The following is a 27,871-nucleotide window of genomic DNA, read 5'->3' as shown; positions in this document are numbered from 1 at the left end:
ATATCGCGAGAGTTCCTCACCCAGCGCGCCACGACCTCGCGTGCGTTCTGTTTTGGCCGGAAGCGCATGGCGGGAAGGCGGAGCTACCACTGGGCGCGAGGCCTGGGCTGTGGGTCCCGGAGCTACTTCCGGGGTTGCGCTTCCGGAAGCCGGAAGTTGTCAGCCCAGCCCTCTCCCGTGGGCGGCTGGGGTCGCCGAGGCGGGAGGAGCCCGGGGGGGCGCGGGCCTGCATGTGAGTGAGTGGGACCCGAGCCGGGAGCGGGGGGTGGGGGAGAGGAGGAGGCTGCCGGGCAGCCTCGCCGCCGTGCGGGCCCCGGACACCCCCCCCCGCCAGCGCAGCGCCGCATCTTGACCCCCGCCGAGCGTTTCTGGAGCTCCTGACACCCTCTCCCCCCCACCCCCAGCTCCCTCTCTCTCCCGGGCTCGTGCCGGGGAGGGGAGGACGAGGTCACCCGCTAGAGTGGGGTCCGCGGGCGTCCCAGCAGAGCCCCCCCCCCGCCCCAACCCCGAGCCATGGCGCCGGCCACGGCCTCCCACCGCCCTTCCACAGCGCCTTTCGGTAGACGCCCCGGGATATAGAAAATCCAGTTCCCCCCCCCCCCCCAGCCGAAACAGGTGCTGTGGCTTTCTTTTTTTTTTTTTTTTCCTAGTTATTTACTAAAGGGGAAAATGTTTATTTAAAAGTGACGGGCTTGTGAATGACTGGAAGCATGGGTCAAGTGTTAAGAGCACCTGCCTTACAGCGCCAGGCCCCCAGTTCGAAGCTCAGCTCTGCATCGCGAAAGCAGAGCGTGAGCCTCCTGACTTAGATTTCAGAAAAGAATGCCTTGCCACAAGGAAATTCCTCCTGCCTACTCTTCTATAGTACTTTAAGACTTAGCCCTGCAGATTTCACTTTTTTTTTCCCCTGGTCCAAATCTGCATAGATTTGTACTGATAGTGTGCATGTGTGTCAGTATTGGGCTTGACCTCGGCCCGGAGCTGTCACTCAGCATTTTCATTCAGAGCTAGTACTCTACTCACTTGAGCTACATCTCCAGCAGTTTGCTGGCTAATTGGAGGTGGGATATCATGAGACATTTCTGCCTAGGCTAAATTGGAGCATCAATCCTCCATATCTGTGAAGCTAGGATTACAGGCATGAGCCACCATCCCCTGGCCAAAGGGGAATGTGATTACAAATTAGTCATCAGTCTCCTATGTACTTACTATTCTAACCTTTCTGATGGCTCATTTGTAGTTTTCATGGTGAATTTCCTCCCTTGATTTCTCCCTTAGTATGCACATCTCTCCTGTGATAGATTTGTGTACTTGAATTTGAGTTGTCACAATTTCCCTTTAGGAAACACATGAATCCCTTCCTCTTCCACCTAAAAGAAAACAAAAATTAAGTTCACCTTTGTCAATCTGCAATTTTGACTGAAATGTACAACTTGCCCTCTCAGATTTTTTTTCTGTCCTGTACTGAGTTTTCAAGACACAGTTGCTCTTTCCTCCACACTTACTGTACAAAACAAAAACAACTTGTTCCTAACCTGCTCACCTAAACTCTCATCAGGCTGAGGTGATCGGAGCAGAGTAGGGACCCTTGGGCAATGCTGAATGTGGACCAATTGCTAGGTAACAAAATGATTGATCAGTAGTTAGGTCCTTTCCATAAAATTGTTCAACATTGAATAGGTTCCATATGTGAAGTGAATTTCTATGTCCACTGTTAGTTTCTTGTGTTATTTTCTCCATTTATGTCTGCTTTCAAGGAACTCATCATTTTACTGGGCTTGGTGGCACACCCTGGTAATCCTAGCACTCACCTGGGCTACCTAATGAATGAGACCCTATCTTAAAAACAACAGGGAGGGAGGGGGGGAATAGAGAGAAAAGAGGATGAGGGAGGAGAAGGAAAGGGGGGGAGGAAGAGAGAAAAAATAGTAAGGTGGTAGAGTTGAATGAGGTTCCAAGGTCAAAATCCAAGCTCTTACAAGAGCTCACTTATTGGACAGAGCATGGGAGGCTTGGCATTGTAGGCAGAGGAAATTATTTAAATAAAAGCAGAACGATGAGCAAACATGTAGAAGATGAGGCAGGAATGAAAGAGGATGCGACTGAACAGGTAGGCAGTGACCATACATGTGTGAATAAACACCCGTAGCTGTATATCTTTGTGCGCGTGCGTGCCTGTGCAGGTCCTAGGCCTTGAACTCAGGGCCTAGGCACTGGTTCTGAGCTTTTTTTATTTTTTATTTTTTTATTCTTTGGTCCTGGGGCTTGAACTCAGCCTGGGTGCTGTCCCTGAGCTCTTCAGCACAAGGCTAGCGCTCTACCACTTGAGCCACAGCACCACTTCCGATTTCCTGGTAGTTAATTAGAGATGAGAGTCTCAAGGACTTTCCTGCCTGGGATGGCTTTGAACCGCGATCATCAGATCTCAGCCTTCTGAGCAGCTAGGAGTACAGGCGCGAGCCATCACCTCCCGATTTGGCTGAGTTGTTTTTTTCCTCAAGGCTAGTACTCTACCACTTGAGCCACAACTCCACTTTCAGCTTTTGTTTGGTAGTTAATTGGGGAACAGAGTCCATAGACTTCCCTGCTTGGGCTGGCATGGAACCATGATCCTCAGCTCTCAGCCTTCTTTACTAGGATTACAGGTGTGAGCCACAGCAGCTGACTCCTTTTCTCTTCTTAAAGACTATAAAAGAAATGGATTGAAGGGGGGATAGTTTAATTATGAGCATTTTATAAATAGAAAAGAAACTATGGGAACGTTGGGTCTAAATAAGTAGATGGATTTCAGGCCCTTAAGAGAATGCTAGGGCTGGGAATGTGACTCAGTGGTGGAGTGCTTGCCTAGCATGCAAAAAGCCATGGGTTTAATTCCTCAGCACCACATAAACAGAAAAAGCCAGAAGTGGCGCTGTGGCTCAAGTTGCAGAGTGCTAGCCTTGAGCAAAAAGAAGCCGGGGCAGTGCTCAGGCCCTGAGTCCCAAGCCCCAGGACTGGCAAAAAAACAAATAAAAAACCAAGAGACCTCTAGACTGAAGAGATTTGGAAATCATTAACAGCCTGTGGTTAAAATGTAGAGGAAATGAGAAGGTCAAGGACAACTATGCCAAAAGCTAGTCTCTTGACTGGAGAACAGGACAGACCTGCCAGGGTTTGAGAACACTTGGAGAAGATAGGCAGCTGTTGCAGAGGGATCAGATAGGGTAAAAAGTGAAGTGTCCTGGGCTGGGAATGTGGCTTAGTGGTAGAATGCTTGCCTAGCATGCTTGAAGCACTGAATTCTTGCCCCAGGACTGGCAAAAATAAAAAGAGGAAATAAAGCCAGGACATCCATATCGAGTAGATGAAAGAGACAATAGTTAAATGCAATATATGGTTAGTAGTTAAATCTTGGAGTTTTTTTCCCCCCTCACATTTTTGTTAGTGCGTATTAACGGTACACTGTGAGGGGTTTCGTTGTAGTATTTTGAAACATGCATTTATTGTACTTTTGTAGATCTTTGATTTTTAAAAATGTGGGGTTTTGTTGTTGTTGTTCAGTCCTGGGGCATGAACTCAGGGCCTGATCACTGTCCCTGGCTTCTTTTTGCTCAAGGCTAGCACTCTACCACTTGAGCCACAGCGCCACTTCTGGCTTTTTCTATATATGTGGTGCTGAGAAATTGAACCCAGGGCTTCATGTATTCCAGGCAAACACTGTACCACTAAGCCACATTCCCAGCCCAAAAATGCATATTTTGTGTGTGTTTGTATGTGTGCATATACTCACATATATAATGGAAATTTTGACTATGGGCTGAATATTAGGAAATAGAGTTATTTTAATGACAGTAATAATGCTCATAATTAATAGAAATGTCCTTAATAGGAAATGTATGCTGAAATATTTAGAAGTGATTTCATGATGTGTTGCAACTAACTTTTGAGTGATTTTGATAAAAACAGAAAGCAGATACAAATGTCAATCAACACTTGAAGTGAAGGATGCATTAGATGTCCATCATACTTACTGGTTTTGTATAAGTTTGAATTAGGAAGGGGCATATTTTCAGACAGTGATGGAGGTCCTCAAAGTCTTATAGGCAAATGTGTCTAGAAAGAGGACCATTTGATTTAAATGATAATTAAGTGAAAAAAAATATTGTGTTTTTTGGTGCCGGTTCTAGGGCTTGAACTCAAGGCCTGGGCAGTGTCCCTGAGCTTTTGTACTCAAAGCTAGTGCTCTAACACTTAAGCTGCAGGTCCACTTCCAGTTTTTTAGTGGCTAATTGGAGGTAATAGTCTCTCAGACTTTCTTCTCTGGCTTTGAACCATGATCCTCACATCTGAGCCTCCTGATTAACTAGAATTACAGATGTGAGACATTGGTGCCTGCCTTTAGACAAACATTTCAGGGTTCATGGTGTTAGCACCATCCTACCCTGTTCCCTGTAGACAGACTGAGAAGGACTTGGGGAGCTGCCAGTCCTCATTCCTGGAAGTACTCCTTCAGAGGTGAATCAGCTCCCTGGCTCACCTCCCATAGGCCTCTCCTAAAATCTAGCTTTCTCCACCTCAGCTCCTTAAACATTTTGAGCAAGACAGTTCTTTGTTGTGAGGGCTGCCTTCTGCATGTTCATTCTTTGCCCACTAGCTGCCAGGGCTCCTCTAATTACCAGTCAAAAGTACCTTTAGACATCACCGGATGCTCCTGAAAAGCAAAGTGACATGTCATTGGGAAGTAGCGTTCTAAAGCAGTGTCTCATCGACGGAGCATGCTTTTCAGCAGTGAGTGTCCAGTGCCATTTTGAGTTGCATGACCAAATCTCAGGCTGACCTGCTGGTGACATGCACCATCCTTGTTCAGTGTGTCCAGCTGTGTATAGCTCAGGCTACTGTGAGAAAAACTGTCTTTTTCTTTCTTTCTTTTTTTTTTACCAAAATGTATTTCTTAAAAGTTTCTTCTTTGGCCTCCTGGCTTGGCTCTTGGTAAGGAAAAGAGGAAAATTTAGGATAAGGAAGGATCTTTTGAAAAGTGAGGATTTGTTTTAAACCGGTTTCCTTAAGATGGACTTAAGACATACCTCAGATTGTTCAAGAAATAGCAGGGGATGCAGGTATATGTTGAGATTACTTGTGTACTGGTAATTGCATTTCTAAGTCGCCCTATGTAAATACAGTTTATCCTCTTCAAACTAGCCAATTAGCAGGTTGTAAACCTGAGCTGCTCCACCATTCGGAGCAGAGGAGCAGGACCTGCTGTGTTAGGGATAAATAAGGGAGCAGCCTGCCTGCTGTATATGCTTGCTTGCCAGAGTTTTGGCTGATGGCATACCCTTCTGCAGAAGTAGTTTGTCTTACTGAGACAACCTTTATTTGGGTGTCTATGATTGTGACTCCAGTGATTCTGGGAGTGTATTTATAACATTACCAACCCATTTGACACTTAGTAGCCATCTATATTAGGGATTGTCACAATACTACAATGCTCATGTCCATCATTCACCCCACAGCATCTTACATGGGCACTTAACATCTCACACCACCATGGGGAAAGGAATGGATGGCTAGATCCACACAGCTTTTTCTGTTCATACTGTTCATAGTATACTGTTACCGTGCTTAATTTAGGATTCCATTTTATCTGAGCTATGGGTGTTTATAAAAAGCATGGCACACTTAAGTTCAGTACTAACTGTGGTTTCAGCATCCACTGGGGGTCTTGAGGTTTATACCCCATGGATGTGGGGGGGAATGCTTGGATGTCCAGGCTGGTGCATGGTACCTTGAATTTAATAACTGCACTGATAATCTTGCTTGTGCCTTTGCAGGTTTAAACTACCATTAAGAGTCGTGCTTACTGTTCAGAGTTTCCTGTGACTAAGCTGACGTCTTCCCGAGTTGGACCTTCTTTTTGGAGGTAAGTGGATCACCATCAAGACTCAGATGGTCCTCCTTAGTCCCCTTATGCTTGACGCTTAGCCATGACTTTATGGTTGATTTTTTTTTTTAAGGGGCAAGCTTTTTTGTTTTGGTTATTTAATTAGCATTGCATTCAGTTTGTAGTATCATGCCAGTAGATTTCCTCTATCCTAAAAAGTTCTCCAGTTTCCACAGGAAAATGCTGTCTCTGGAGTCTCTGATTGCAAAAGCAGTTTGTGAGATTTTTATTTGTTTATTTTATTTTTGTTGTTGCTGGTACTTGAAATCAGGGTCTGGGCACTGTTACTGAGCTTTTGCACTCAAGGCTAGTGTTCTACTACTTTGAACCACAGCACACTGGAGATAAGACTTTCTTGCCTGGGCTAGCTTTGAACCATGGTCCTCAGATTTCAGCCTCCTGAGTAGCTAGGATTATAGGCGTGAGCCACTGGCACCCTGCTTTGTGAGAATTATTGTCACAAGTTCTCATTCTGCCCTTCTTGCTGGAATCACTTAGGGGCATAGCACGGTGCACCATGGACATCCATTGCTGCACATCTGACTGCGTTTGCATCCAGCGATGGTCCTTCAGACCACGGACTGCGCACCGGTGGCTCATGCCTTGTGGTTCAAAGCAGAAAAGTTCATGAGACTCTAATCTCCAATTAACCAGCAGAAAGCTGAAAGTGGAGGCATGACTCAAGTAGTAGAGTGCCAGCTGTGAGCCAGTATTGCCTAGTGAATGCATGGGACCCTGAGTTTAAGCCCCAGTATGGAGAAAGAAAGAGAGAAAGAGGGGAGGGAGGGAGGGAGGAAGGAAGGAAGGAAGGAAGGAAGGAAAGAAAGGAAGGAAGGAAGGATGGAAAAAAAAGAAAGATTGTGAGATTTTTGCTCCTCTTTATGTCTCTATAAACAGGTCACTGGTTCTTGACTCAGCTGCACATTAGTCACCTAGAGAGCCTTTAATGAATGTTTACACCTGCCCACACCAGTTTTCAGAATTGCTGTTTTTAATGGTAGACCAACAGGCAGTATTGAGTTGCATTGGGTTATCTAAGAATTATTTTCATATTCTGAATATTTCCCTTATAAGATCTATGCAAATATTTTCTCCCATTCTATGTCTGTCATTTTACCTTTTTTCTTTTTCCTTTCCTCTTTTCTTCCTTTCTTTCTCTTTCTCTCCTTCCTCCCTCCCTCCCTCCCTCCCTCACTCTCTCCCTCCCTCCCTCACTCTCTCCCTCCCTCCCTCCCTTCCTTCCTTCCTATACTGGGGGTTGAACCCAGGACCTTGTACATGCTAGGCAAGAGCTCTACCACTGAACTGTACCCTTAACCTAGGATACATATTTTTTTAAGGGAATTTTCACCACATTCTGAACCTGAAATGAAGGTTCCAAATTTTATTTGAACTCTGAAATGAGGACCATGCAGACTTAAAAAACAACAGTAACAACAACAAAACACTCTTAAGTAAGAGCAAAAGGAGTTTGGAGAGTGATTTGCTGGGACATGAGGCCTGCTCCTGTGTGTGACAGCTTGGGGCTTCCTTTTTTCTGCCGGAGCCACACGATTGTCATCTCTACCCTACAGGTGGCAGCATCTTACTGAAAGAACACCCAGCTACCACTTAGTGCTTAGGAAGGTTTAGAAGCACTTTTGGAATGAAGTATATATAAGAGGACCTTCAGGAAGAGAGGGAAAACAAAGAGAAGGGCTAGACTTCAACCCCCAGTACCACCAGGGCAAATAAACAAAACGGTCCAGTAGAGGACAATGTCAACCGTATGTTTTGTTTTGTTTTGTTTTCTTGTGCAGGGCCTGGGCTTGCACTCAAGGCCTTGGGACTGAAATTTTTTGCTCTAGGTTAGCACTCTACCACTTGAGCCAAAGATCCACTTCCAGCTGTTTGGTAGTTAATTGGAGATAAGAATTTCCTGAGGGCTGGGGATCTGGCTCAGTGAAAAAGTGCTTCCCTGGCAAGCGCAAGGTCCCGAGTTCGGTCCCCAGCTCTGGGGAAAAAAAAAAAAAAAAAAAAAGAATTTCCTGGATTTTCCTACCTCAGCTGGCTTCAAACTACAATCCTTGGATCTCAGTCTCCTGAGTCACTAGGCTTACAGGCCTGAGCCACCAGCACCAAGCTAGGCTTATTTCTTCCTCCTCAGGAAGAACCATTTCTCCTCATGAAAAAAATCATTATCTAATTTCATTGTACAAATGATACTGGGAGAACTCTACTTTGCTACTTAAGTTTAATCCTTTTATCTGAGGCCACTGAGAATCAGTCTTCATTAACTAAAAAAAATATTTCATTTCACAAATTGAATAATGAGATTAATGTAGATCTTGGCTCCTTTAAATACAAATGAAGTGCCCTTTATTGTCTAAAATTGTGGAAAGGTGCTAGGGCTACAAGCTTCAAGGTCCACGTGAAGAGCTTTGCATTGTCTGAAGTCCTTGCTCTGGCCAGAAGCAAAGCTTCTGGCGTGTTCCTCACAGTAAATCTTACCTTCCCTGATCAGTTTTTCTTTCTGTGTAACTGAAAGATATCTGGTCTAATTGCAAAGAATTAATTGGTCAGTATCATTATCTACAGTTCATTCATTTTTCCTTTAGTAAAGGACCAATAGCAGATCTCCTCTTATTGGCATTAGAAAGCTTTGGGGATGCCATTAGTGCTTCAGAATCTCAGGCATTTATTATGCACCAGACTAGAGCTCCTCAAAGTGTTACACATGGGCCAGTGCCCATGTGTAACCTGCTTCTAATACACTGTTTAGTAACATTTAAAAATGTATACATAAGTTGGGCATGGTGGTGCATTCTTGTAGTCCCACCTGCTCTGGAGGCTGAGGCAGGAGGATTATTTAAGCTCTGGAGGTTGAGATCATTCTGGACAACATAATGAAACACCATCTCAACTACACACACACACATACACACACACACAATAATAATAATAATAATAGGGCTGGGGATATGGCCTAGTGGCAAGAGTGCTTGCCTCCTATACATGAAGCCCTGGGTTCAGTTCCCCAGCACCACATATACAGAAAATGGCCAGAAGTGGCGCTGTGGCTCAAGTGGCAGAGTGCTAGCCTTGAGCAAGAAGAAGCCAGGGACAGTGCTCAGGCCCTGAGTCCAAGCCCCAGGACTGGCCAAAAAAAAAAAAAAACCCCACACAAATAATAATAATAATAATAATAAATCTGTACATATAGCAGTTCTATATTCTCTCAATGTACCCACTGGGTTTGCAATGGACTATGGAAAACAAAAATTGATTCTTCCCTGAGGAGGTAGAGAGACCTTGCTATAAAGGAAGTAGCTTTGGGGAGGAAGTACTCTAAAGAAATCAGCTTTCTCTTTTCATTTGTCTTCTCTCTCAGGAATCGTGTGTTGGAAGACATGGATCTTGCTGCTAATGAAATCAGCATTTATGACAAACTTTCAGAGACTGTTGATTTGGTGAGACAGACAGGCCATCAATGTGGTATGTCTGAGAAAGCCATTGAAAAATTTATCAGACAGCTACTGGAAAAGAATGAGCCTCAGCGGGGACCACCCCAGTATCCTCTTCTGATCGCTGTGTATAAGGTAAAGCACTTATAGCACAAACTCCAGTAGCATTCTACATGTTACTATTGACATTCCACCACAGAACCTGGGTTTTCTGTGTATAAATCAGCCTTTGCCCTATTACTATGTGCTACTAGGAAATCTGACTGTTGTTGATAAGCAGAGCATAAGTGAAAGCTGTGTGTTTAGAATTAATTGGAATGTGTGAATATGTGTGTGTGTGTGTTTGTTGGTTCTGGGTCTTAAACTCAGGGCCAGGGTACTGTTCCTGAGCTCTTTTGTTCACAGTTAGTGTTCTACCACATTGAGCCACAGCTCTATTTCAGTTTTGTGGTGGTTAATTGGAGATGAGTCTCACAGACTTTTCTGCCTGGGCTGGCTTCGAACCATGATCCTCAGATCTCAGCCTCCTGAGTAACTAGGATTACTGGTGTGAGCCACCAGTGCCCAGCTGTGTGTGTTTTAAGTGGTGTCATAACCTCCAATTGTGTAACAGAAGCTTGGTGAACCTTGAAGTCCTTAGTTCTCAACTTTGAATGCCTTTAGAAGTGGAAATAAATGGTTTAATTTTGAAAATAAGTTAGTTCTTAAGGCACTGGGAATAGAAGAGGTCTGGCTTTGTTTTGTTTTTCCTGTCATGAAGGTATTTTGTTCCCTAGGACAATTACTAATCCATTCCCCGTCTTTCCTGGTAGGTCCTTGTAACTCTGGGCTTCGTTTTGCTCTCTGCCTATCTTGTGATTCAGCCATTCAGCCCGTTAGCGCCTGAACCTGGGCTTTCGGGAGCTCACACCTGGCGCTCGCTCATCCATCACATTCGGCTGATGTCATTGCCCATTACCAAGAAGTATATGCCAGAAAATAAAGGGGCTCCTCCACAAGTCACCAATCAAGACAGACCCTTTCCAGGTAGTGTGCCGCACTTTCTTCCTGTGAGATCATTCTCTTCACGGTGTTTGATGGGAAAGGGAATAACATTTTTTTTTTTTTTGCCAGTCCTGGGGCTTGAACTCAGGGCCTGGGCACTGTCCCTGAACCTCTCTATGCTCAGGGCTAGTGCTCTACCATTTGAGCCACAGTGCCACTTCTAGCTTTTTCTGTGTATGTAATACTGAGGAATGAAACCCACGGCTTCATGCATGCTAGGCAAGCACTCTACCACTAAACTACATTCCCAGCCCAGGGGAATAACATTTATTGCTACATATTCTTTGTATTGTTTTGTTTTATTTAATTCAGTTCTTATTAAAACTCCTTGGGATTGGGTTTTATTATCTATATTTTATAGATAGGGAAATTGAGGCCCAGGGAAATAAAGACATATGTCAGAAAAACCCATTGGATGGAGCCAAATACAAACCTGTTCAAGAACACATTAGGGATATAAGTCCTTTGCATAGATTTGACTCTCCTTGATCCCTGTGCATGGTGGGTGGTTAATAGAGCTAGCAGTGTGCTGAAAGCACCTGTTTTTAGCCAGGTCCTCTGGCAGTCCTGAACTTACCCTATGAGTTTTTTGTTTAGGTGTCTCCTATACTTTCAGCTTGCTCTTTCTACCACAGTTGACTTAATTTAGTGCTCCAAAGTATATCAGTTTTGCCAGGAAGTTACATTTAAGAAACATTTAAATTTAGCAACCGTACGTCAATGTCAGGGAGTTCCTAATTTGACAGTTCCTTTCCTTTTGAGAATAACATGATAAGACTTGAGATTTACTTTTTCAGAAAGAATAGAGACATTGTTTGGGGAACTTGAAGGAAAGTTCTTCACTTTTCTTGTTTTGGTGCTGAGGATTGATCCCTGAGCCTGCTGTATCCTAGGGAAGTGCCCACCAGCACCTTTGGTGGCATTAGTTTTATTCACGTGGAGGGACATATACATTCATGTCACAAATGAATTATAGAATTATTTTGCGTAACCCTATTCTGGAACCTTTTGGATCCATGATAACTTAGAAAGTATGTTTTCAGGAGAAAACAAAAGGACTAGTTTCAGCTAGGCTCTTGTAGTCATAACATCATTCTTTTTCTTTTTTTTTTTTGGAGGTGGGGGCAGTCCTAGGCCTTAAACTCAGGGCCTGAGCACTGGTGAGCACAAGGTGAGCACTCTTGCCACTAGGCCATATTCCCAGCCCAACATCATTCTTTTTTTTGCCAGTCCTGGGGCTTGGACTCAGGGCCTGAGCACTGTCCCTGGCTTCTCTTTGCTCAAGGCTAGCACTCTACCTCTTGAGCCACAGCACCACTGCTGGCTTTTTCTGTTTATGTGGTACTGAGGAATCAAACCAGGGCTTCATGCATGCTAGGCAAGCACTCTACCACTAGGCCACCTTCCCAGTCCATAACATCATTCTTTAAGCAAGGTTTTATCAGTCATAGAGACCATGTCTTGGAATGGGTCTCCTTTGAAAGTTACTTTTTCCTTTTAGGTCCGAGACCAGAACTCAAACTTGGTGCCTGATGCCTTCCTATTGACTAGTACTCTACCAAGTGAACCATACCTCCAACCCCTGCAAGCTGTTTTTGTACACTTAAGGAAGTCGTGAAAAGATTTCCAGAATTATATTAAAACCAAGAAGAAGGGAACATTGTACAATAAGAACCCAAAGTCAATGAGGTTTTTAGTTTTAATGAACCAACAGCTCATATATTTAGTCTTAATTTCAGATGGAATGTTCCTGTATTTATTAGGAGATTGTGAAATGTCAGCAGAGCTTAAAAAAAAATGAAGTGTCCAGCTAGCTACCAGTGGCTCACACCTGTCATCCTAGCATTCAGGAGGCTGAGACCTGGAGAATCACAGTTTGAAACCACCTCAGGCAGAAAACTCCACTAGCTTCCATCTCCAAAATAACCAACAAACAGCAAAATTGGAGGCACTCATGGCTCAAATGGTAGAGCACCAGCAGAGCAAACAAGGCAAGCAAGTGAAAGGCCCCTAGTTCATTCCCCTGTACAATCAAAAACAGTAACATGGGGCTGGGAATATGGCCTAGTGGTAGAGTGCTTGCCTCACATACATGAAGCCCTGGGTTCAATTCCTCAGCACCACATATATAGAAAAGGCTGGAAGTGGCGCTGTGGCTCAAGTGGCAGAGTGCTAGTTTTGAGCAAAGAGAAGCCAGAGACAGTGCTCAGGCCCTGAGTCCAAGCCCCAGGACTGGCAAAAAAAAAAAAAAAAAGTGACATTTCCGGCAGCCAAGTTTAGGGCATCTGGAAAAAAGAGCCAGAGAGCCTTATCAGTGAGGCCAGCTGTGCTGTCTATTCCAGCCCTTCCTGGCTGTCTTCCCTGCCCTCAGCAGCTTCCGCTCTTTGTCCCAGGGATGAAACCTGCAGGAGCCAGCTGATGGCATTTACTTTGTTCCATGAGCTCTGTAGTGAAAAAATTTAGAATCATCAAGGGACTGTGATTGCTCCTGCTTTAGGTCATCTTTTAAAGTGTAAGAAACTCGAATGTCTCATCAGTAATCTGGATAACTCAGTCTGCTTTGAGTTAATATTCTGCCTTCATGGGCTGGGAATATGGCCTAGTGGCAAGAGTGTTTGCCTCATATACATGAAGCCTTGGGTTCAATTCCCCAGCACCACATATACAGAAAACGGCCAGAAGTGGCGCTGTGGCTCAAGTGGCAGAGTGCTAGCCTTGAGCAAAAAAGAGTCAGGGACAGTGCTCAGACCCTGAGTTCAAGGCCCAGGACTGGCAAAAAAAAAAAAATTATATATATATATATATATATATATATATATTTTGCCTTCAGGGGCTGGGAATGTGGCCTAATGGTAAAGTGCTCATCTCGTATACATGAAGCCCTGGGTTCGATTCCTCAGCCCCATGTATATAGAAAAAGCTGGAAGTGGCATTGTGGCTCAAGTGGCAGAGTGCTAGCCTTGAGCAAAAAGAAGCCAGGGACAGTGCTCAGGCCCTGAGTTTAAGCCCCAGGACTGGCAAAAAAAAACAACACAAAAAACCCAAAACCAAAGAAAACAATATTTTGCCTTCAGATGGAAGTGAGTGAGTCCTGGTGCTCAGTCTTACGGGGAACATGGTGTGGTTTTAGCTCTCCAATGGTGGTTCAGCACAGCGCCATTTTCTTGTAAACGTGGGTCTGAGTGCGCCCTGTTTTCCTTTGTGGGAATCTGCTTTGCATGGCATTTGGAGGGAAAAAATTTTACCAGTGAGGACTCAGGAAGACAGGACTGTGCGCGTTGGGAGGTTCCTGGAAGCATGATTGCTGGTGAAATGACTTCTTTTTCTTGAGCTCCTCTGCTCCTGTGTGTTTGAAAGGGCACTGGGCACTTTGCCCCCCATACAGGGGACCTGGCAAAGGCCAGGATGTTAGAAGAAGTGCTGTGGGACACAAGCCTGGAGGAGGGGTCTGATTAAAGAGCACATGCCAGTGCAAGCAGGGGACCTTTGCTGGGAGCTTTGCAGGTTTCTATGGGCGCCCTAACCTAAAAGGAGGGATCATTCACTTCAGCTTTATTTTGAGATTCCTGTGAATTCATGCTGCCCATCTATCTAGTTTTTCTTCCCATTCACTTAGTCCTATTGCTAAAGATTCCAAAAAGTCCGGGGAGATTCCACATCATTTCTTCTTGGTGAGACCTACCAGGCACTGTTCTCCACAAGCATTGAACAACAAACACAGACCACCCTTTGTTCTTGTTGAACTAGCTATGTCCTGCTCTCTCTCTTCCCTCTCCTCCCCCTTTCCTTCCTTCCTTCCTTCCTTCCTTTTATGCTGGTATGGGGGCTTGAACTTAGGGCCTCATGCACACTCTCACTATGCTTTTTGCTCCAGGCTTGAGCTCTACCACGTAAACCACAACTCCACTTCCCTCCACCACCATTCTTTCTTCCCTATTCTTTTTACAGACTGGAGTTTTTGTCTTAGAAAGAAATCTTTTAAAACAATGTTTTCAGGTTAATAATCTGTGAACGGGTCCTCCCCACGGGGAATTTCAGAGTGTGCCCTGCTGTGCATAGTGAGCCCTCTGAGTAACTCTTTGTAAACTCTCTGTTATCAGGAAGCCTCTAGAAAGTCAGCTCTCTGCCCACCCACTTTTCGGCATTGTACCCAACTCGTGGGGAGGAGTGAGAGGTTACACCACCAAGACTTCCAGGCAAGGCTAGGTTTGGGCTGAAGAACTGTTTTTTGACATTTCAAACTGAAATGATTCCAAATCAGTGTGAGGATTGGGAACATGAGCCATGGCTCTCCCATGCAGTTTCTCTGCTTTTCAAACACGTTGGGTGTCCATTACCCAGAGTCCTTGTATTTTGCAAGGATTTATATTTGACCCCTCATAAGGAACATTTGAAAATATTCGAGAAGGGAAAAAAAAATTACAGTGCCAATGTAGTAAAGAAGTGGCATAGTTTTGGCTGGCCTTGGAGGCCCCTGGGGAGCCCATTGGGAGAGGAGCCCAAGAGGAGTGCCACACAGGTGGAAATCCACCTGGACTGGCTGAGAAGGGGCCGCCGCCTCCAGGAAACCCGGAGGCTGTGGGCAGGAGACCCCAGAGAACAATCACAGCCCTTCCCCAGGAGAATTTCCCTGCCTTAAAGAAAAGAAGTAACGGGGACTGTCTGATTGAAGTATTGTATACCCATGTATGAAATACCCAGGTGAGACCCCTTTGAACAGTTAACATAATTTAAGAAAAGTATACCAAGAATTGAAGACAGTCCCTGTCTCAGGCATGGGTACTGATGAGAAGAGGTAGGCAAATGGCAAAGGTGCAGGGTGAATATGATACCAGTGCTCCGCAGGAACACTGACACGGTGAAGCCTTTGGAGATCGGTCTGGGAAGCCGGAAGCCAGTGAAGGGAGGGACAGAGGTGGTGACTCTAATCAAGGTTCATTGTATGCACACATGGAAAGGTTAAAAAATTTTAAAACCCTGGGCAACTAATTGATGCCAAATAAAAAACATGGGGGGAAAAGAAAACAAAATGTTCACTGTCGCTGACTGGAAAGTTTTGTGATTAACAGATAATTCCCAAGTGTGTTTATTAATGTTAAAAATCGATTGTGGTGTTTTGGCCCTGTTGGGTTGTCTGTTGCCTTTTGTTTTAGGCGCTCCCCTGATTGGTTTCTACTAGGTTTTAATCAGAACCATCTTGTGAAACATTTTGGATTCAACTTAAGAGTTTAAAACAAACACAGCTCTTGAAGAACACAGCTGAAATCCAAAGCGGATCAGAAAGTAAACAAGAAATAATGAATAGCTTTCTGAACAGGATACAGACGGGATAGGAACCGAGAGAAACTGGGGAAAGCTGTGAAAACAAGATCCCCAGGCACTCAGACAGTGTCAGGCAGCTAACTGGCTAGTACTGTATCAAAAGTGGGAGCGGGTCTTCCTTCTAATCAGCCTTCCGAGTCATTGATCAGTTAATGGAGTTCAGGGCAGTGATTAGTAGTAGTCCCACCCCTTCTGGACACTGTCGTCTGGGCATAGGCCATTCGCTATACATCAAAGATGCCATGAACAGCAGACTCTAGCTCCCCCAACCCTTTCCTCACACCTTCTGAGAGTTGTCCTGGCCCCCACCAGTGGGTGTGTAAACCAGAGTGTTCAAGGCAACAAGTGTCAGAGCATGTTGGTGATGTGGGACCACCAGGACTGCCACTCCTGGTGTGCTCTAGACATTCCAGACGCCTGACCCCAGATTTGAAAACTCTTGGACTGAGTTGCTGAATGCTTCCTCCACCTGTCCCCCTCTCCCCCTTAGATTTTGACTTCTCTCAGCTTTGGTCCAACAACTGTGAACAGAACCGGTCGGAGACCATCCCTGCCAACTGTACCAGCTGTGCTCAGAAGCTGCCGCTCAAGGTGGTGCTTGTGGAGGACGCCCCGAAGAACTTGGACAGCCTCCATCCTCTGGTGATCAAGGTGAGCAGAGCTGCTTCTCTGCAGGACTGGCTCCCACTCCAGGCCTCCCAAAATTGACCAACATAAACTTGTTCTTGTTTCCCTTCCTCCTTGCCAAGACGGGCCAGCCTCTGACATCCGAGGACATGCAGCACTTCCTGTGCCAGTACCCCGAGGTGACAGAAGGCTTCACAGAAGGGGTTTTCACCAAGTGGTGGCGCTGCTTCCCTGAGCGGTGGTTCCCATTCCCTTACCCGTGGTGAGTATGAACGCACTATGTTTGTGTGTAGAAAAGGCGCAGGCCACCTGTCCAAGCAGCAAGAGCCACCAAGTCCCGTGGGTGAGGCACCTGCCAGCACCCAGTAGGCATCTCCCAGCTTCCCGTCACGAGAGAGGAGCTCATAGACAAAGCAGCTGTGACATGAAGGGAAACGGGTGTGCAAAAAGAAGGGGTGCACCATGGGAAGCACCTGATGGCCTAGCAAGTTTGCGGTGTGTTTCCAGGCATGTGTTTAGCACTTCTGTTTCTGGAGCATGGGTCCTGGACACGGGGGGCTGGAGAGAGAGGAAGCATGGAGGAGGACGGCCTTTCCTGGCACCTGACTCTGCAGGCCAGTGCGTCCTGCTGCTCAGGTCTGTTGTTCCTCAGTGATGCTCGGCAGAGTTCAGGAAACAAATTATCCTTGTTATTTTTCAGACCAAAAAGCAGGAATTAAGAGTCCTTCACGGGCTGGGAATATGGCCTAGTGGAAAGAGTGCTTGCCTAGTATACACGAAGCCCTGGGTTTGATTCCCCAGCACCACATACATAGAAAACGGCTAGAAGTGGCGCTGTGGCTCAAGTGGCAGAGTGCTAGCCTTGAGCAAAAGGAAGCCAGGGACAGTGCTCAGGCTCTGAGTTCAAGCTCCAGAACTGGCAAAAACAAACAAAAAAAAAGAGTCCTTCACCCGCAGCTTACTGAGGCAGCATTGGACCCTGTTTCCTGTTCCTCACTGTGTCTACGACACATGGTCCATTCCTTGGAGTGAAGGCTGCCCTCTGACAAGAAAAGGAAAGCCCACTTCCATGTAGAATCCTTTCAGAGCACTGAAATTGCTTCTTCAGATAATATCTTAAGGCCTCCACCATTCATCCTTGCTCCATTTGTTTGTTTGTTCATTCTTTTGTCCTGGTCCTGGGGCTTGAACTCTGGGCCTGGGTGCTATCCCTAAGCTTTTTTTGATCAAGGCTAGTAGTGCTCTATCACTTGAGCCACTGTTCCATTTCTGGCATTTTTGGTGGTTAATTGGAAATAAATGTCTCATAGACTTTCCTACCCAGGTTAGCTTCCAACCACCATCCTAAGATTGCAGCCTTGGTAGCTACGATTACAGGCATGAGCCACAGACCCCTGGTCCTCCACCTTCCTTCAAACTTGCCACTTATTTGTGTGGTAGAATGTCTAAGTTAATAAGCTGATTGGGCCCCCCCTGCCCCACTTTGCCCCCCACAAAGTATTTTGCTTTTTATCTCCTCCAGCCTCTCTTCTCTCTTCCCTTTCCTTGCCCTTAAGCCTCTTTCCCAAGACAGAAAGAGTAGATTCTTTCCTCCCCTTCTATGTTGTTTTAGCTGGATTTTGTAAATACTCCACCCACACATACAAATGATGACAGTAGAGCACACGTGTGTCCTTGTGCGTGTGCTCATTTATCACCCATCTGCTGCACACACTGTTCTTTGTGCCCCTGACACTCAGGACATCACGCTGCTTGCTGTTTTGCTCTCCTCTGTGTGCTCCACCGCTGCTCAGCTCTGTTTGTCCTGCACAAAGGCTGGCTGACCCCGACTAGTGTCTTTTTCTCTGCTCAACCTTTACAGGAGAAGACCTCTGAACAGATCACAAATTTTACAGGAACTCTTTCCTGTTTTTAACCACCTGCCGTTTCCAAAAGATGCATCCTTAAAAAAGTGCTTCCATCTCCACCCAGAACCTGTTGTGGGAAGTAAGGTAGGACTTCTTTTTAGATGACCTGGACCTAGGATTTTCCTCCTCGGGGACCTGGATTGATGTTGTAATCAAGGCCTTCCTTGCAAATCAACTTAGAAAGTGAGCCGAAAAGTTCCCCCCTCCTGCTGGTCACCAGGAGCCTTAGTGCCAAGTTATGGAGGCAGCTTCCCAGAAAGTCTCCTTACCTTACAGACCTGTTTCCTGTCCTGCCTATAACACCTAGGACGAGCCACTCTTCCCTAGCCAAGGGAGTGGAATCCGACAAGATGAGCGGGCTTGAGTGGCAGTTAGCCTTACTTCTCCATCTCAGATTGAAAACTAGACTGGCCCCAAGAGGTAGTACGTAACTGAATAGTCCCACTTCTTCATTCTTTAAAATACAATTTCAGCCGGGCGCCGGTGGCTCACACCTAGAATCCTAGCTACTCGGGAAGCTGAGATCTGTGGATCACAGTTGAAAGCCAGTCAAGATGGAAAATCTGTGAGATCCTTTCCTCCAATTAACCACCAGGAAAAAAGGAAGTGGAGCTGTCTATGGCTCCAAGTGGCAGAGCACTAGACCTGAGCAAAAGAGCTGAGAGACAGCACCTAGGCCCACCACCACCAACAACAAATAGATACAATTTTATTGTTATTAAGGTATTGTACAGGGGGCTTACCTTTGCATAAGCCAGGTAATGAGTACATTTCATTTTAGGACAATGTCACCTCTCACTTTGCTTTCCTCCAGATTCCCTCCAACTTTCTCACTTTGTAGGTAGGGAAATGGAACCCTAGAGAGATGAAATGATCTCCCCAAGGACACAGAGTGGTGTTAATAGGAATCCCCAGCCCCCCTTCAATAGAAGGCTTGGAAGTCAAAGGCTTGCGGGCATGGAGGACTTGCTGGTACAGAGGGAGGGGGCTGCCCCGCTGAGGTGCAGAGGGAGGGGGCTGCCCGGCTGAGGTGCAGAGGGAGGGGGGCAGCCCCGCTGAGGTGCAGAGGGAGGGGGCTGCCCCGCTGAGGTGCAGAGGGAGGGGGCTGCCCCGCTGAGGTACAGAGGGAGGGGGCTGCCCCGCTGAGGTACAGAGGGAGGGGGGCAGCCCCGCTGAGGTACAGAGGGAGGGGGCTGCCCCGCTGAGGTACAGAGGGAGGGGGCTGCCCGGCTGAGGTGCAGAGGGAGGGGGGCAGCCCCGCTGAGGTGCAGAGGGAGGGGGGCAGCCCCGCTGAGGTGCAGAGGGAGGGGGGCAGCCCCGCTGAGGTGCAGAGGGAGGGGGCTGCCCGGCTGAGGTGCAGAGGGAGGGGGGCAGCCCCGCTGAGGTGCAGAGGGAGGGGGGCAGCCCCGCTGAGGTGCAGAGGGAGGGGGGCAGCCCCGCTGAGGTGCACCCCCACCCCCACCCCCAGTTCCCATCACGGGTTTCAGGCCAGTGGACTCAGAGAAGCTCTTCTGTATCTGCTTTTTTACTGTCTGTTTTCTTTTCTCTCATTGTTCCTTTGTTGGTTCCCATTTCTGAGGGAGGTTTTTGAACCTTGGATGGTTTGAAAGAATTGGATTTTCTTTGTACAAAAAAAAATTGAATTTCCCAATCTGTGATCTTCTGCTAACTCTGGGTTGTGTCTTCGACCTCCTGATGCTGTTATTTGGCTTCAAATCTGCTGAATCGTGTTGGAGGATTTCAAAGCTTATAAAAACAATCACTTTGTCTAGGAGTAAGATCGCCTGTCTGCCAGCAGTCGGGAGGTGCAGGCTCTGGACGTCTTCGGCTAGAACTCAGGGCCCCGATGTGATTTCATCTTCATAATTATGATATAATTCTGGGCGAGGGCCTTCATCTTTATCTCAGTTTTCCCTCGTGAATATTGAAGTTAAAGTCACCAGCCTGCTCAACACCAGGGAACCAAGCCAAGGGAGCTAAAGCAGCGACTGAAGTGCTTACCAAGGTCATCTTGTTATGGTTCTTAAGGATGTTTTGAGAAGGGGAGTGGCTCCAAAGACACAATCCTGAGAGTCTGGTTTCTAAGAGCAGCTGTTCCCCACCCCGGCCTGTGCTCTCCTTTCTCCATACTGCTGTCCACAGCCCCATCGCTAGGCCCTTGTGTCAAGTGTGTGGTCCCAGAACCATGGGGCAGCCTGGTGGTAGAAGATGAGGTGGGTCTTCTCTCATTAAAAGGCACTGGGGGAAGGGCCCAGTGCTGCCGAGGGCCGGCCTGCACCTCGTCCTGTTTTTTGCACCCTGGATGGGAGAGTGTGGCCCTGTGCCCCTCTGGCCTCCAAAAGAGGACACAGCACTTGGTCTTGGTCTTCTGGGATTTTTCTCAGGACTGTTGCCACCAGGGATTCTGCCAGTACTAGCATCAGCCAGCCACAGGCCAGCTCAAGGGTCCAGGTCACCTCCTGTCATCATGGTAGCCAGTGAAATGACGCTCACTATTGCCACAGGTATTGCCAGTGTTGGGCACAGGGGAAGATGAAGCCAAAACCTAAGTCTTGAAGGACTAGAGTAGAGAGGAAAAAGCTGAACTCAGCCCAGGAAGCCAAAGCCTGTGACCTCTGCTTTGTAGGGCCAGGTTTCCTGAGTCAGGAGTGAGGAGGTATAGAGGGGAAGGAGGCCCTAGGGGTTTTCTTGCTTGGAGTTGGGGAAAAGGCCTGAGCAAGGCCCCTCTCTCCCTTTGTCCCGCTCTCAGCTGCTGGCGGCATTCCCCTGTGCAGGCCCACATCCTGCCTGCCTGTCATTGTGGACCTCAGCATCAGAGGCCACACCTACTGGGACTGATTTGCTTTAGTAAGATGGCTCCGATATGCCAGGGTGAAGCCTTGAGCTTGCTGCCATGTAACACAGAGCCATAGGAGTGAGAAATGATATCCTATGGAGAGTGCCCAGCAGGTATGCAGACCAACTGTTTATCTAAAATTCTGGGTCAAACCAAATGCTGGGAAGATTGTATGCTTGACCCACCACGTGTTGGCCCTGCCAGGACTTAGCACTCGGTCAAATTCAGTGAGAGGAGTTGGGGGGATAGCTAAAGGTGGAACAGGTAAAGAGGAAATCACAGTGGCCTTCTCCAGGGCCAGCTGCAAAACTGCCTCAAAACAGTTATGAATGACAGAGTTCATCAGCATCTGCTTTCGGGTTTTCATTGCTAACATCGCCCAGTAAATGATTTAGCATCTCTTTAGAGAAATACATAGAATAGGGCTGGGAATGTGGCTTAGTGGTAGAGTGCTTGCCTAGCATGAAGCCCTGGGTTCGATTCCTTAGCACCACAAATAGAAAAGGCCAGAAGTGGCACGGTGGCTCAAGTGGCAGAAGGCTAGCCTTGAGCACAAAGACCCTCAGGGACAGTGCCCAGGCCCTGAGGCCCTAGGACTGGCAAAAAAAAAAAAAAAAAGCAGTACGTAGAAGAGATGTTTACCCTAGTCTCAGTACCGGGAGATGCCATGTTTCAGAAAGACTAGTTTGTTTTGTCTTTTGGGCCTAATTATGAATTTTGTTATGGTTCAGTTTTTCTTTGTTGAGACTGTGAGGAAACTGAAGCTGTGTGTCAGGATTTTTGTCTCCTGGTTGCCCACGTTTTATTTGTCTTCTTTTCCTTCCCTCCCCTTCCCCTTGTTCTTTCTTCCAGATGCATAAGATGCATGACCTATTTACCCTTGGCAGTGGCGAGGCCATGTTGCAGCTCATCCCTCCCTTCCAGTGCCGAACGCACTGTCAGACGGTGGCCATGCCCATAGAGTCCGGAGACATCGGTATGTCGGCTCCCGGCAGCACAGGGTCAGCTGAGGCCTCCCTCTCATTTCCAACTCGGGAAGTATCCCTAAGTACCAAATCTACTTTCACCATGGTTCTATTAAGTAGAATAAAGAACATCATTCTTTTATTAATGGGGACAGTATATATATATATATATGCTTAGGAACGCTACTGAGGCAGAGAGAAATGGCCCCTACAGACAGCATGTACACTTATTTTATTGGTCATAGAAACTTCAAGTTAGAAGCTAAGTGCTGGTAATTCTAACTATTTGGATAGCTGAGACACAGAGGACTGTGGTTCAAAGCCAACCCAGGCAAGAAATTCTGTGAGACCTCCCTCCCCATCTCTAGTTAACCAACAAAATGCCACAAATGGGAGGTGTGGCTCAAATAGTAGAGCACCCGCCTTGAGTGAAAAAGCCATGCAAGAGTACGAAGCCCTGAATTCAAGCCCCAGTGCTGCCACAACAAAAGGATTTTGCAGATTAATGAGTTAAATGTGTTGTGTCGGGGCAAGGGTTACACAGGGCACTGTTCCCTCCCGCCTGACTCCACAGGCATGACTCACTCTTGATTCTGCCTGCATGTTTTCCCGGCTGAAAATCATCCTGTGCCTCATTTCTTAAAAGATGACTCCAGAGGGCAGGCCGGTTTGCGTTAACCACTGTCAGTAGCGATCGCTTTGACAGCAGTGTTCCTGGCAGAAGCAGGTGTACCCGCAGCGTCACAACTGGCCGCTCTGTTTCCTGCCCCACCACCCCGGTGAGGCCCCTGGGGGGCTCATTCAGAAGACCCCAGAGTCCTGAATCCTCTCAGCTCATTTAGGGGCATGTGTGGAACAGACTGCAAACTGTGCGAAGTTTTTTTGCTTTGTTTTGTCAGTTGTGGAGCTTGAACTCGAGGCCTGGGCATTGTCCCCAGCCTCTTTGTGTTCAAGGCTAACACTCTACCAGTTGAGTCACAGAACCACTTCCCGTTTTCTGGTGGGTAACTGGAGATAAGAGTCTCATGGGACTTTCCTGCCCAGGCCAGTTCAAACTGCAGCCCTCAGATCTCAGCCTCCTGAGTAGCTAGGATCACAGGCGTGAGCCATCGGCGCCTGGCTGTGCTAAATTTGAATCCAAGTTATATAACCTCGATTTCAATTCAGAAATGGAAAATAAAAACAATGTACCAATTAAGCATTAACTAATAATGGAGCACAGCTGGCCTGGCCCTTAGGCAATGCCTATGAAAAAGAAGATTCTTGAATCAAAATCGAGCTGAAGTGCTTTCCTGCAGCGGAGTGGCCCGTGCACTTGAGGATGACCACTGCAGACGTCTATGCTCGTTGGGGTTCAGGGCTGTGGTTGCTTGTTGCACAGGCTCTGTCTAGTAGTGCAGACAACTGTAGAGACACAGCTTACTCACATTCCAGATTCCCCACTCCCACGCGCATCCAGAATGGCATCTGTAAATTTTAAAAGAATATGAGGATGTCTGGCAGTGATTGAAGAAACTTTGAGCCTCAGACGCTGGCATAGGCCTGCCTCAAATGTCACTGTCTGGTTTGCTGAGCAGAAGGAAAGGAGTCCTGTGGTTGGCAGCATCTTAAGACCAGCCAGGACAGGGGCATAGAGAAGGGATGGGAGGCCAGAGAGGAGAGGAGGGGAGAGGTGAGGAGAGGAGAGCAGGCCTGGGAAGATTGAGGAGATTGCAGTGGGTGCCCAAAGCCCTAGGAGGATCAGAAGTGACTGGACAGGAGGAGAGGGGTTAGACCCTGACAGTGAACAACTGCTCAGTGGCTCAGGGTGGTGACAGTGCCAAGCCAGTCCAGCAGAGGGGGAAGGGAGGGATTGGTTACCATGTTTGTAAGGATGGCACAGGCCGGATACAGCAGGATACAGCATCTGCCACCACTACTGTACAGACAGTGCTTGCGGTGACCTTGAACTACCAAGTAAAGGTTAAATGCTGTTTGCTGCTCTCATTGTGAAGATGGATGGGAAAGCCAGGGGTGGTGGCCCGAGCTGTGATCCAACTACTAAGCCGCATTCCCAGCCCTGAGTTATTGGGGTTTTTTTAACTATGGTTGTGTTGTGATTAAAAGAAAAACTTGAGGGGATGGGAATATAGCCTAGTGGTAGACTGCTTGCCTAGCATGCACGAGGCCCTGGCTTCGATTCCTCAGCACCACATACACAGAAAAAGTCAGAAGTGGTGCTGTGGCTCAAGTGGTAGAGCGTTGGCCTTGGGCAAAAGAAGCTCAGGGACAGTGCTCAGGGCCCCAAGACTGGCGTGAGAGAGAGAAATGACCTGATATTAAACTCTTTTTATTCATATATATATATAATTTTATTGTATTTTATTTTGGAGATGGAGTCTCACTTTGTAACTCAGACTGGCCTGGAACTCTCTATGTAGTTGAGGCTAGCCTTGAACACAGGATCCTCCTGCCTCACCACACCTTGGTGATCTAGCAGAACATTTAAGTGTGTAACAGTATTGTTGCCCTAGAGCCCAGTGAGGCCCAGCAGCATCTGATTATGAAAGCGTGAAAGTTAAGTCCCCCTTGTTAGCCACTCAGGGGATCCAGGGCTGTGTTTCATGGCCCCGCGGGTGGGAACAGGAGGCTCTTGCATACGGGGACTTTGAAAGTGCTGGCACCACGGACAGTGTGTCAGCCACCCCAGACAGCCTTGGAGAAACCTCATGTGCCGCAAACTTCCTGGACCATGGAACCTCTTTTCTTTGTGGCATCTTACAGAACATTATTGCTGGCAGCACCCAGTTTGGGAAATGCTGGTTTGGGTTAATCTAGATGTGCTAATGAAACTATAGAGTAGATAACCTCAGAAGAATTGGCTCAGGGATCCTGCTCCCCCTCGGAACTGTCCATCCAACAAAAACAAAAACACAAAAAGCTTGAGATTAAGCCAGGCGTGGGGGTGCACAGTAACCCCAGTGCTTAAGGTGGTGAGGCAGGAGGATTCCAAGTTTGAGGCCAGCCTGGGGGCTATGCAGACCCTGTCTCAAAATACATGTGTAGGTGCATGTGCATGCACCTGCGCATGCGTACACACACGCACACGCATGAGCTGGAGATCAGCCTGAGAACTGCAGCCAGAGCCGATCTTTGAGACTGGTAGCGAGTGACAGCTGCCCAGGGCTGGGGGCGGGGGCCTTGGGTTCAGAGTAGAGCCTGCTGGGCCTGTTGGATGTCAGGTTGGACAGCACCGGGCGTAAGGAGGGATACTTACATCCCCAGAGTAAGCTCTGCCCAGGGCTCTGCCTGCCCCGCCCAACACTTACCTGCCTCCTGTTGCTGTTTCCCTTCAAGGCTACGCCAGCCCCCCCCACTGGAAGGCCTACATTGTAGCCAGAGGGACCCAGCCTTTGGTCGTCTGTGATGGAACCACTCTCTCAGAACCATAGGAAACAGAACTACGTAAGGAACAGCTTGGCGAGCTGACCACCAAGTTGAAAGGGAAGAAATAAAAAGGATGAACCACGTTGAGGGGCTGGTTCCTTAGTCACCCGCCCTTGGCATGCATGTGCCAGCCAGCCGCTCCTCCCCCAGAAGGCTCCGGAAGGATGGCGGCCCGGCTGCTTCACCGGGACTTGGGCAGCACCCGTCTGGGAGAGACAGGGCCCATCCAGCCTCTGGGCACCGCGGCTGGAAATCCACCGGGTGCCCTCCTCCACCCGAGAGGCCGTGGGCCCCTCCGCCGGCTCCCTGGCCATGCAGGTGGCAGCCAGCGGGTCCTGCGTGGCAGCCACCCGCCCCGTAGCGGATGGACCTGCTCCCTGCGGCTCACCCTCCACCCCATTGGAAACGCACGGCCAGCAACAAAAGGAGTCGCAGCACTTTGTCCAGCAGAGCCGAATGGATAAAAGACCAAATCAGTTGCATTGCAGTTAAATGTGTGAGGCCCTGGGTCCCACCCAGCACGGCAGAGTGCAAAACAAAAGTTCTAAAAACCCTCTTTCCTCATGCCCATAGCTCTGGGAGTCGGCAGTGCCAGGCTGGAGTGTGATTATAACTTTAATATAATTGTTAAGCTGACATTTCTCTCCAGGTTTATAACCCCACTCCCAGAACCTCAGCTCAGTCCCCTCCCTTGGCTGGGCGGCCCTCGCTGCTGGGGCAGCGGCCCCCATCCTACTTCTACCCCAGGTCTCCAGAGGGGGCAAGCTCGCACTGGCCGGGGGTCGGGGCCTCCCCGGCTTGGGTGTTGGGTCTGACTGTGAGGGAGGCTGTTTTGCGTTGTAATGTGGCTGGGGGAAGAGCTCCAGACCCAGCGAGGCTGTGTCCACTGTCATCTGTGATCCTCCGTCCTAAAATGCTTCTTCCCCTTGGTCCTGGGGGACAAAGTGAGGTGTTACTTTTGTAGTGACATAAAGCTGTGCTCCGATTGGATACCTGCTGCTCTCATTGTCTCCCCCAAGTGCCACGTGTTAATGGTGTGTTAATGACGCTTACTAATGAGTTTCCTTCCACCCTTACTGTCCCTTTATTGACACCGCTAGTGGCCATCCCTGCAAAAAGAGGAGAAAATAAGCCACATTGTGGCCTCTGACTGCAAAGGTAGGTGTGCGTGTGTGTATGTGCACGTGTGCACGCAAGGTGAGAACCCAAGGCAGCCACTGGTGACAAAGGGAGCTGTGCCCCGCGCGCGCCCTCCTCGCGGCCCTCTCTCCCTGGGTGTCTCTGGACGCGGTTGGGGGCTGTTGGACCCCTGAATGGCCTGTGTGTGGCTTTGTCGGGGACAGCAGAGGCCACGGCTCAGAGCGGAAATACTCAGCCTCCTTCCTCTGTGGGCTTACACGAAACTCAGACGACTGTACCTGAGGGAATCTTTCCTTCAAAGAATCAGCCCCTTGTGCGGCTCAGTAGGGAAAAACAAAACGTGTACATATAAAAGTCACACCGCTGAGCGGTCATGATTGAAGAGGTTTTAAGTCGGAGGATCCCTTCGAGGCCAGCGGTGTGCGACCTCAACATCTGTACACCGGCAGGTTCCGTGCTCAGCTGCGGGAGGTCCTGCGAACAGAAGCGGGGGCCAGGCAGCCGTTCTCGGGACCTGTGAAACGCCTGGTGTCCTCCCCCATTTACTTCTGCCTCAGACATCTCCACATGGCAGTCAGGAGCACGGGGGACCCCTGCGTGTGGTAGCCTTGGAGGGTCCTCGCTGAGGCTTTTGTGAACGCAGACTGGTGTTAAAGAGAAATTCTCCACGCCGAGGGCTTCTGCTCTTAATGACCCGATGTCTAGACGTAACCCCACCTTTTCCCATGGCGGTTCCGCTGGGCAGAATCTCCTGGCCACTGGTCCTGTAGGATGGCCAGGGCTGCCAGCCAGTGCCTTCCTTGTTAGCCTTTGCCTTCGCGTCAGGAGAGCCAGCATTTGATCTGGACACAGAAGCAGCTAAAGGCCTGAATGCCCAGGCGAGGAAGGAGGGCAGTGGGAGAGATGGCAGGACCACCTACCCAACCCCCACCGCCCCGCCCCGCGTGCCAGCCTCGGGGCCCATTCCCAAGTTGGTGAAGTGACTCGGGGTGGCATGGTGGCCCACACGTGGCTTAGGCCACCTTGAGGCCAGGAGCACAAAGCCCTGTGTCCCCAGATGCGCTCCTGGGGAGGCAGGTGTGTGCAAGTGTCAGATGTGTGACACACCCGCCCTGCTGTATGGAAAGGCAGTGTGTCCCTACCCCGCCCTCGATTTCCGTAGGAAAGGAAGGCCCAAGCTAGGCATTTGGAGAACAGAAATGCAGCTCTTGTGTGCAATGCCAGGCCATCTGTGAAATGGG

The 27,871-nt window shown here is 48.2% G+C and overlaps 1 protein-coding gene across 3 annotated transcripts; it reads left to right on the top strand.

Annotated features, from left to right (window-relative positions):
- Positions 1-110: 110 nt before the first annotated feature.
- Positions 111-26,126, top strand: C6H6orf89 (chromosome 6 C6orf89 homolog). Of its 3 annotated transcripts, none has more exons than XM_048347847.1 (9): positions 111-232; positions 5,811-5,899; positions 9,291-9,498; positions 10,176-10,389; positions 16,220-16,380; positions 16,479-16,618; positions 18,218-18,347; positions 21,952-22,075; positions 25,401-26,126. In XM_048347847.1, the coding sequence occupies exons 3-9, from the start codon at positions 9,310-9,312 to the stop codon at positions 25,493-25,495; spliced, it is 1,053 nt and encodes a 350-aa protein (XP_048203804.1). In that variant the 5' UTR covers positions 111-232; positions 5,811-5,899; positions 9,291-9,309; the 3' UTR covers positions 25,496-26,126. The 3 variants fall into 3 exon arrangements, with proteins under 3 accessions (XP_048203804.1, XP_048203805.1, XP_048203806.1); XM_048347848.1 differs by lacking the exon at positions 111-232 and adding an exon at positions 430-615; XM_048347849.1 differs by lacking the exon at positions 111-232 and adding an exon at positions 661-1,061.
- The last annotated feature ends 1,745 nt before the right edge of the window (positions 26,127-27,871 follow it).

Source organism: Perognathus longimembris, chromosome 6 (assembly GCF_023159225.1).
Source record: "Perognathus longimembris pacificus isolate PPM17 chromosome 6, ASM2315922v1, whole genome shotgun sequence".
Classification (NCBI taxonomy): Eukaryota; Metazoa; Chordata; class Mammalia; order Rodentia; family Heteromyidae; genus Perognathus; species Perognathus longimembris.
Note: the sequence above shows the minus strand (reverse complement) of the source record. Positions and strands in the feature narration are given on the sequence as shown.